General features: G+C 33.3%; 1 protein-coding gene across 1 annotated transcript; it reads left to right on the top strand.

Annotated features, from left to right (window-relative positions):
* Positions 1-1055: 1055 nt before the first annotated feature.
* On the top strand, positions 1056-8540 carry LOC128227430 (heat shock 70 kDa protein 12A-like). Its single transcript, XM_052937967.1, has 5 exons — positions 1056-1182; positions 1456-1621; positions 3960-4101; positions 7336-7413; positions 7923-8540. Exons 1-5 carry the CDS (start codon positions 1056-1058, stop codon positions 8538-8540), a joined length of 1131 nt encoding a protein of 376 aa, XP_052793927.1.
* The last annotated feature ends 2589 nt before the right edge of the window (positions 8541-11129 follow it).

Genomic DNA, 11129 nt, shown 5'->3' with positions numbered 1-11129 from the left:
TAAAGTGCAATTCTGGACGCATACCTTTATACTCAGACAGACCTTTTTGTCAATAAATCGTCAACAGGTACTTTCAACGAATTCGGTATGTATTTAAAAACTACTTCCTATTTTGATAGGTGGAACTAGAAAGTGATGGAGTTTAGATAAAGGATCGCTTAAGGTAAATTGAGCAGTTAACAGAAAAAAAAACAATTAAAATTACAATGTTTGAAAATTGGTCATCAATAATATACGTGCTTGTGAAAGAAAATGGGCCGTATTGCCTATCAAGTAAAGTGTTTACCGAAAGAGGAATAATAAAACAAATGAAATCATCAAACAGTAAAGGACTGAACGACTTAACAAAAATAAAAAGTAATTCTAATCAGGAATATCATCAAACATTGTTTTCCATTTACATGTTCGCATTATATTTGATTCCAGTCGACGACAATAACGACAAAGGGATCCCGACATGTTTCGTGTAAGTTAACGCTCGATTGTATTGAAGAAACTTGATACTGAAACAAAAAATGACATTAATAGTAGAATTAAGTGTTGTGAACGCTGTCCGTCTCTGGCTGAAGAGAATGTGGGTCAAATCACATTATGAGTCCGTTTTCATGACCTCATAATGGACACACGTGCCGGTATACCCAGGAATGGACTCAAACGTGCTTTTATAAGCTGTCGTTACAATCGTGCGAAAAGAAATTAGTAATAAATAACACTTTTTACACGAAATATGACATTGATGTTTGAGGATTGTGCTGCCCCTTTATTGCTCTTTGTGTGCTCTATTTCAAAGATCCTGTTGCTAAAACTTTGTAATACTCATGTAAAATATGCACTAGAATGCAACACTTCAGACAAACATTCTCTGTGCCGTAAAACCCGACATTGCAAACCTATATTATGCAATGCCAATGTGGAAAGGGTCCAAAGGTACGCCGCGGTCTCCATCCTATTTTTGCAATTTATTTGGTAGGCCATTTACTCACAAGAATGGAAATTGCTTTGTACGATTCGATGCAGATTTCTCCAAATATCTCTATTTGAAACAGTCGAAACCAATGCTGGTTGCAGCCATAGATTTCGGTACGACGTACTCAAGTTGGGCGTACTCTTTGCTTCATGACTACAAAAATGATCCAAGACAGATATCAGCAAAACAGTGGCAGGGACATGATTCGACGAAGGGTTTGTAATGTCTAATTATATAACAATTTAATTGCGTGCATTTAAACAATGCATTCACCGCTTGACGGCATGAATGCAGTCAATTACACAAAGGTTTTTTTTGTCTGTATCCTGTCAGAGATAATTTGAAATGGCACCGAAAGGCTTCACTTATTTGAAAATGAGATGAAATTATGACGAATTTTAAATAACTTCATACGGAAAGCGGACATAATTCAACTTAAGCGCTTTTTTGTTAAAATATTAAACGAACATATATGTTCTTTTGGTAAGGACCAACAACGGTTTTGATAAAACCCGATGGGAAAACCCTTGAGGCATTTGGCTTTGAGGCGGAGACAAGATATACAGAACTGATAGACGAAGACGAGCATGAATCGTACTACTTCTTCAAAAGATTTAAAATGAAGTTATGGAACCAGGCAAGTACAAGTCCAGAGTAGGAGAGAAAATTTAATTTATGGAATTCATCCGCCTTCAAATCATGTTGTTTTTATTTTCTAACCCAACTGCGCTGATTCCATTAATCTATTCATAACTTTACTCAGTGTGCTGATCCAATATTTATACACACAGTTTATTCATGACTTACTTTATAGAAATCTCCATATATATTAACTTGGTCATGTCGATTACAATCAACAATCCTTTTTGGCAACAACAATTTGGCAATCCTTCGGGTAATTCGATATCAGAGCTTTTACGATCTTCCATTCAATGATGTATCATTTCGTATCGTACTGAAATGAAGTTTGTGCTCTCGTTTTGAGTACAATCAATTTAAAACTTCAAATGATTTTTTTTTAATTTGTAAAATATATGGATGAAATAAACACTGACATAGAATGCTAGTATTTAGCGGCGCCCTTCGGCCACATGGCTGATTGAAATAGCTGTTTCTAAAAACTTTCATAGCTTCAAAACAAATCGAAAGCGTTTGAAAAATTCTGATTTAACCCTATATATCACTTAAAACTTTCCATGCAACTCGTTACAAACAAACTACCAATCTGGGTTAATTTGATGTACTCATAATATCATTTTGTTTCAGAAAATAGAACGAGATATGCTTATTGAGGACGAAAACAGTCGTTATCTTTCTGCACAAACTGTGTTTGCACTATCAATCAAATAAGCCAAATACGTGCACAGAAAAATGTGTGCGCATCTTTATCAAATAACACTGCAACATGTTCATTTATGCATTTAAACTTCACTACTTCATGGTTAATATATTGGGTCTTATCTGTAAGGTGAGCTAGATTCATTCAAGTAGTATGTTTTCTCCTTTGCTACCTTGAGCATGTTTTTTAAGATTTCTTCAGAACATTCTAGATTATTCTATGTATTAAATGTATAGACTATTCAGAATTAACTTGATTCTTATAGAGTCTTAAAGAAAGTTATTAATGATGTTCTGGCACTTATTTTGAATATAGGGCCTAACAAATAAGTTTTGTGGTTCGGGTCACCCGACCCTTCCTGGAAAGTACCGCCGACCCTACTGTTTTTAGTGGGACTTGCGAAAAAAAACCCACTCTTTATCCGAAATTGACATGTAAACATCCGACAAGGGGCCATGGACCCATTTGCATGAAGAACAAATGTAAGACATTTCTGTCGATTGAATGTCGTCTAATTTTAATATACCCAACCCACTCTGCAGGACAAGACATGACCCTTTTCACTTGTCATGTTTTTATCCAATGATGCAATCATAAAAGAAAAAGTTTAAATAAAATATCAGCTGGGCAAACATACTACTAGCATAAAACGGAAATATAAAATGAGTTCTGACACAGGCTGGTGCCTGACAAAATTTGACTTTATTTCAAACTTGAACTGAAACCTGGGTCTGTTGCCATTTTTAAAGTTTATAAAATATTCCTTACTCTACTTCTTGGGGGATGGCAGAGAAATGTTTTTGAGATGCTAAACCAAAGCAATATTGCCATTTTATTATCAATATGTGTTGCTTTCGGAAGGTGTGTACGAATGACAACGAAACTCTGCAAGCTCAGTTGGGAGAGCGCCAGTCTATCAATCTAAGGGTTTGTTTATCAAGGAAAACCATTGTTACCGAATCTTTAGCCCCAAAAATACCCTTATGTAACTGAAATACTGTTGAAATGGGACAAAAACAAAGCAAACAAACCTGTACCAAACTAAAAACCTAAAAATATCCCTACCTACCCTACCTATTATTGGGGGCCATGTTACCCTAACCACACAATTTTTTTGTAGGCTTAAGGGCAAAATTCTCTAATTTTAGCCTTTGGAAAAATGACCTAATGAACATGTCTTTATACAAGAGTGTTAATATATTTTATAAGAATATATAGTTTACATCTGTCAAGAATAAACGGTTTACATCTGTCAAGAATATACGGTTTACATCTGTCATGGATATACGGTTTACATCTGTAAAGAATATACGGTTTACATCTGTCAAAAATATAGGGTTTATGTATGTCAATAATATACGATTTATATCTGTCAATAATATACGGTTTATATTTGTCAAGAATATACGGTTTACATATTTCAAGAATTATATATGGTTTATATCTGTTAAGAATATCTGTCAATGATATGCTGTATATATCTGTCAATAATATACTGTTTATATATGTCTCGAATTTACGGTTTATATCTCTCAAGAAATATACGTTTTATACATCAGACGACTGGTAATAAATCTTTATAATTAAAATAGAGTGTTAACAACAAGTTAACATTATTGAACATAAAACAAATTCTATTTTTTTTATTTGAAGATGGCTCAAGGACGACCTTTTACGAGTTTCAAACGACAGAATTTCTAGCACAATACGAGAGAATGAGATACACTGGGTGTTGACTGTGCCAGCAATCTGGGATAATGCTGCCAAACAGTTTATGAGAGAAGCCGCTAAACAGGTATAAGAAAGCCATAAACGATCAATAAACGATTAAGAGCTTTTAACACAATGTTAGTATTTTTAGAATTGTTAATCGATTATTAGATACTCGATACAATGTGGTGTGCAGAGGACATGAAAGGAAATGTAATTATAAGCATTTTGTTAAGAAAGGAAATGTCGTCTTAAGATTGAGTGAATATAGATCGCAGATACCCTGTATTCTTTTATGGATTAATTTTGAAAACATCTGATATATCGTCGTTCTTTATCTTTTTCGATACGACAATTTATCATAGTGTATGAATATATTGAATGATTAACAATCTTATCTTAAATTATAATCAACTTTGAGCAAAGCATTAAATTAGGAGGAAAGTACAATACACAAGCACTTTCATACCTAAAGAATGTGCATACAATATTTTACATTATTACTAGGTACAAACTACACTTAGTTATGCGTTTGCATAATACATGTAACTGGATAACGTAGCACTCAGGTAGATCGTACTCGTACAAGCTGGTTCAGTAACCCATCTATTCAAACTGAGCATGCATCATTTATCTAACGAGTACGAGAAAAAAAAGAACGTCTGTAAGCATTCTATTGGAACTGTTTTAATAAATTTACAATATTTTTGCAGGAAAAATATTATTGGAAGTTGTAGTAGAACAAGTTATAGTAGTTAAAGTAATATTATTGCATAAAATGTGTGTTTTCGGTCCCTTATCGTGGTGTGTTAAAACGAAAAGACCCGGTCTTTATCGAAAGAAAAAGTGCATTTTATAGTAAATTCACGTGCCGTTAATGACCGGCTTTTTGTTTTACATTAGCGCTTTCAAGGCTAGCATTATAACAATGCCCACTGAGCACCGTTTTCACCGTTTTAAAACACGGTTTTTGACCTTAAGTGGGTCAACGATTCCGTCTTTTGCACAAAAATAAATTTCAGCATTTATAGCTGTATACAAATATCAACAAATGAAATACACCGTATTTAGCTTACATATTTTCTTTTGAGTTGTTTTTGTCCTGGCAAAGTGATATGTGTTTACTAGATAGTACTTTCTGAAGTTGTTTTGACTATTCGCTTCCTTTAAAAACACTATATTAAGTCTAAAACGTTTGTCACCTCCGAATTTGAGCTATTTCTTTCGTTTTTATTTAGAACAAACTACGTTTATAGACATGACTCCATTACGAAGTATACAATGAACAAATAAATTTTTAAAGAAATGAAATATGTGATGCTGCAGATACATGTTAGCATTTCCTAAGGCTTAAATCAATTGTTAAAACAAACAAATGTTAAAGTAGGAATTTATCGGTAATTAATCGATTACCCAATAGGTATTGTGTGTAAATAATACAAGTAATCCAATAAATTTCCAAAACAAAACACTTTCCAAACGAATGAACACTGCAAAAAATGGCGTCGAAACAAACACAAAACTGCCGAGTAATGAAGCTGCCCTTATCGAGCTTAAAAATGAAAAACATTTTCAATGACATCCCTCGTGACGTCACAGCTTACCTGTTATGGAAGTTATTTTGAACTGTTTGAACTATTTTTGCATGTTCGTGATATTAAACAGCTTTTTTTAAACACAAACGTTTCTCATGGTGTATATTTTATGCAAACAAACGGTAATTTACCCTTTTTTCGGTCCGAGCTACCATCTGCAAAGGCCCTTAAAATAGTTTAAAACCCTCGTGCTAAGCACACGGGCTGTAAACCATTTTACGGGCCTTTACAGATGGTAACGACCTTAAAAAAGTTTATTAGCTCTATATTCACACTCTTTTTGCCTTTCCTTATATGCGCGCTAACATGGTATTTCTGTTGTATCAATATACCATTTTCACATATAAAATGTGAAACGAAAAACACATTCAATATTTTAGAAATGCGGTTCATGTGTGTATAAATACATTGTCAATGCTCAGATAATCGCGAAGCCGGAACCTCACTTAAATTGAAATGAAAAAAAATGTTTTCATGCTACGCAAAGCCGTATAATTCTTCTGTTACGTGGTAATAGTAATTAAAATAAATAACGAATGTTAATTTCCTACTTCTGTTTCTTTTGGTGGTGGTTTCGTTTCAAGCATCAACCAACTTATAGGTTAGTTTTCGAATAACTTCATTTACTAATAAGTTTAATTAAAAAAACTAATTACTTACAACTCTAATAAAAAACTTAATTGATAAAAAAGTGTTTTTCTTTTGCTCTATATTACAACTATAAATCGGACGTGCCAGTTTTACCAGTTAAGAAGGCCTAGGAGGAGAAAGTAACGTGTTTGTGAAACGATTTACAGTATAATGTCTACATATACTTGCTGTAGATTAAAATCCCATTACAATGATACCATTTTAGGGGTCACTAGTCATCCAGAATCCGCATATGTGTGTCTCGTATCCCTTAAGAAATTACATTCATAGTGAAAACATAATGTCATGTTGCTATGTATAGAAACTAGGAAGTATTCTATAATTTAAGGTGGGACAATAGATATTACCGTCCATGAAGTGTTGCAGTCGATGGAGGTAAAGGAACTATACAAGGCGAGCGGCGGTGCTTGGGGTGGAACTAAGGTCGACGAAGCCTTCAAAGGGTTTATCAATGACATTGCAGGTAACATAATTAATGGTCTTTAAACAACGCATATGGATTTTTTAACATACATTTATACTGAACATGCATAAATCATCGTCAGGGATTCAAAAGAAAGGTACTATTGAGTATAGTATGGTAATTCAATTTTTTTTGTATTTACGTATTATGGTTTCATATTACCTCAAGAAGACATCCTAAATGTTTTAATACATTTGGTCAGTCCGTCTCGGAGAAATGTTGATTTTTATTTGGCTGAACATAGTTGAAGATTGGCGTTATTGTTAATGAAAAATCGCTTTAAGAAATAATTTCCAAGAATAAATTCAAAAGGTTTCAACTCTAAACCCAAATTATATTTCTTGCCATTGGAACTGTGATCAAGTTTGATAAAGGTAAGACAATTTTGATGGCATTTCAATAAAAATGAATAGAAAAATTCTGAACATATTTGTTCTACAGATCGTGAAACGTACAATAGATATGTATTTTTATGTGCAGGGTTCGACGCCATGGCCGATTTAAAGCGTAAACACCTCGACGATTACATCGAATTGTTTCGTCGATTCGAAAACAAGAAGCGGTCCATTTCTCCAGACAAGGACAGCAATACGATTATTCCCTTCCTCAGTCCCTGTGCTCCTTGATAGAGAAACGACAGGGACGAGCCTTGTGTGACCTCATCAAGAACATGTCTTATGCCGATTTGGTAAAATATTTCTACTTGTTCTACTGTTACATGGTATCTTCTAATATATTTCGTCGGAAAATGAATGTTTAAGAATGATTTGTTCTTTTTAATTATGTATATATATGCAAGTCGTTATCATTCACGATCAGGCAATACATAGATATACCAATAAAAAAGAAAATACAGTTTGCAATACTTACCAATACTTTACTTTAGAAGTCTCTGATTTCTTTACTCATAAATAGAAATAAATATACTAGACATCAACATCAACATTAAAATGGCATATACGTTCATTATGTTATACTATGGTTTTTTTTAAATAAGACAAGAAAACAATCACCGCATAAAAATATCCTTAAACAAAATATCATTAAACCTGAAAATCATGCATTTCCAGTAATATATAACATAGGCGATGTCTAGTCAATTAATGAAATAAGATTTGTTTTAAAATCCGTTTTACTGCTAGCGTTGTCAAACGGTTTTTCGATACATCCGTTTCAAGCACTGTTGAGCACTTGAAGAACATTCTAAGCTTGCCAGTAAACAGGGGTGTAGAAGCTATTTTGATGGTAGGTGGATTTTCAGAGTCACCTATGCTTCAACACGCCGTTAGCACGGAGTTCGGAGCTGTGAAAAGAATCGTACCACAAGAAGCAAGCCTGGCAGTGTTGAAAGGAGCTGTGATATTTGGACATTACCCGAGCGCTATTAAAGAACGTATTAGCAAACTGACATATGGTGTTGAAACGTCCAAATTATTTGATGAAATCAAACATGATGCGACCAAGAAGAAATATTATGAAGGAAAAGCCCGATGCCGCAATGTGTTTGAAAAACATGTAGAAATCGGACAGAAACTTACTGTTGGCAAAGCACAATCTAACATGATATATTATCCCCTATATGCTCACCAAACTTGCATCCGCCTTTCAATTTTCACAACGTACGATAAGAATCCCATGTATACGACAGACCCGGGGTGTATTCAGTTTGGGGACCTTGAAATACCAATATGTGGCAGCGGAACAAACAGATGGGTAAAGGTACGATTCATTTTTGGAGGGACGGAAATCGATGTCGAGGCAACAGAGAAAGCAACAGGAAAGGTTCACCACTTGAAGATAGACTTTCTGACATAAACTGGACCTGACAAAGAATGCATTTACATTGGTCGCACAATTATGGATTCTTTTAAATAAAACAAGATGAAAAGAGCATTTCATAACCGAAAAGAACATTGACATATTAATTTGTTAATGGTGCAGTGCTGTACTTTATTGTATGTATTCAATAATTATGATTTTCGACCCACAGTGGCTTTCTGCCCCACAACTATTTTATTATTTTTTACATTTTGTATAACCAAGGTCAAAATGCCTTCTCTAGTACTCAATATTTCTATGCCCCAAAACTGAGGAATATAGAACTGCCCTAGTCCTTCCGTCTGTCTGTCCGTTCATCCGTACCGTCAAATCTATCGGTGCGTATGTTATACATGTAATATTATATTATCACTTATCAGATTTTAATTAAAAGAAACAAGGTTTGTCAGAAAGAAACTTTTGTTTTAAAGTTTGTGCAATTGTGTATGTTTTGTTGTGAACATTGTGTTCATGTTGGTTATAAATGCATCGTATATTGATAACTGATTTTACTAATTCATATTTACATTCACAAGTACTCTTCTTTACATACTAAACCTTCATTTACTTTTTCCCTTAGCATCCCTAGATGAATTACCGGCGTAATAATATCGATCGTTGAACAGAACTACTGGTCTTACTTTAACATTTAAAATGTGAAAACCGCGCTTCATGGAAATCGACAGTTTGACCAAGGGCACTTAAGATCGCATAAATACCCCCTAAATGAATTTCAACATTTAAGTAGTAGTTCATATACCTTCTTTAAAATAAAATGTATTAGCATTTTTTATCCGAAATGAATGGTCAGTGAATGGGGATAGTCACAAATTAAAATAAGTTATAATAGAGAGGCGAATTTTATAAACTGAATAGTGTATACATAGACAAATTTAGTTACGTGTACATACATTACTGGTCAAAACAATGTTATTATCTGATTTGTACTTTGATTTGTTTGTGTAATTAGTGATACAAGACATACATATACAAGTGAACTATGATTGTATATGAATATAATAAATTGATTATCACATTTCTTTTCAGTTTACATCAGAGTTATTTATGTTTAGATATTCTAGTATTTATAGTACAATGAAAACTTCAGCGACGTTTTTTAAACCACTTTCTACTATAAAACTCATCAATGTAACATATTCAAGAAAAGGTTTTGCTGATAAGAGACTGATGTCAATTGACTAGCAAAATGTATAGTATAGTCATGATAAAAAACTTGGCATTATCAAAATATAAGAAATAAAGTAAAGAAAAAGAAACAAAACAATTATTATATCAAGAGCTTTCATAGTTAATTCATAATATATCAAATTTTTTTTTTCAATCTTGCTCGGTGTACCATTAATTATTTAACTTATAATTGTATGCACCAATAAACGTCAAATAAAATTGCTTAGTTGTTTTGGAATGCCAAGCTATTTACGTCTATACAAAAGATGCGCACTCACCCTAAATAATATGTACCGCAATTTATTCAATTGTTTAAATAACCGAAATAGATTAATGAATATAAAAAACAATCGAGAACAATGGTTCATGTGATTCCATGTTTAACTTGAAAGAAGGGTGCAGACAAGACGGTATTTCTACGTTATGAGACGATAGTTGATCCCTATCAGTCCAACAAGCAATTTATTTATAAAATGTGCGTGTTCATCTATTAAACACACGGTTACAATCTTGCTAGTAGTATTTTTCATGACTGCATTATTTAGTAAGTAGTTAAAAATTTATCTCTCATAATTTATGTTTGGTAAACATGTGCATGCACTAATTTTAAATACGTTTATCAATTTACATAATAGACTCATTAAATATATGTTAAAATGTGATAATAATAAGCAAATTTCAAGCCGTTTTGAGACTAAGCTTTTCGACAATATACATTATGTTTGAAGATACCTTTATAGTATCTGTTTGTTTTGAAAAAAAGAGTTGTTTTGTGCATGTATAGACCTGAAAGTCTCTTTCAATCATATAAATATAAGTTTGCTATAGTTAGATGGGAACAATGTTATATTAAGGAAATTATTAATTCAAAGGTTTAAAGTTGTATTTTGAGTTAATAGAACAATTCCGCATTACTTTCTATTTGATATTGGGGAAAGACAAGGTTATCTCCCTTATTGTGTTCATCAGTTATGAAAGTGTGATCCTTTAGAAGCGAAGCATGAAAGAAAATCTTAGTGATGAACACATCAGCCTCGTTTTGAATAACGCAGTTCATTTACGGCAATTAAAGGTGAACATTGCCTTCTGGGATTAATGTTACGACAACGCGCAACACCGTCATTTGGGACAATCAGAAAATTAATCGTCGTATGACGTAACATATGTACTCGCCTTTTTGTCAAACTGACGGACATGTACATTTGACAATGTGCACTTTCAACATCATTTCAAACGTTTCTAGAAATATCCATTGTTAACGACGGACAAACAACAGAAATCCAACAATTCTCACAGCTCCACATGTGCTGTTTGTGCTCAGATGAGCTAGGAATTATTTCAATGTCAAGAACCACTAGTAATTGTACGATTGTGAAGTTAATTTACGTCTAGGTCATC

This window comes from Mya arenaria, chromosome 1, assembly GCF_026914265.1.
Source record: "Mya arenaria isolate MELC-2E11 chromosome 1, ASM2691426v1".
NCBI classification, from domain to species: domain Eukaryota; kingdom Metazoa; phylum Mollusca; class Bivalvia; order Myida; family Myidae; genus Mya; species Mya arenaria.
The sequence above is the reverse complement of the archived record's forward strand: the minus strand, read 5'-3'. Positions and strand labels throughout refer to the sequence as shown.

Excerpts from the sequence above, each read along its gene's own strand:
- LOC128227430 (XM_052937967.1), top strand. The coding sequence starts at position 1,056 with ATGCTGGTTGCAGCCATAGATTTCGGTACGACGTACTCAAGTTGGGCG. Across the intron at positions 1,183-1,455 it reads GGGACATGATTCGACGAAGG|GACCAACAACGGTTTTGATA; the intron begins GTTTGTAATGTC and ends TCTTTTGGTAAG. Across the intron at positions 1,622-3,959 it reads CAGGCAAGTACAAGTCCAGA|ATGGCTCAAGGACGACCTTT; the intron begins GTAGGAGAGAAA and ends TTTTATTTGAAG.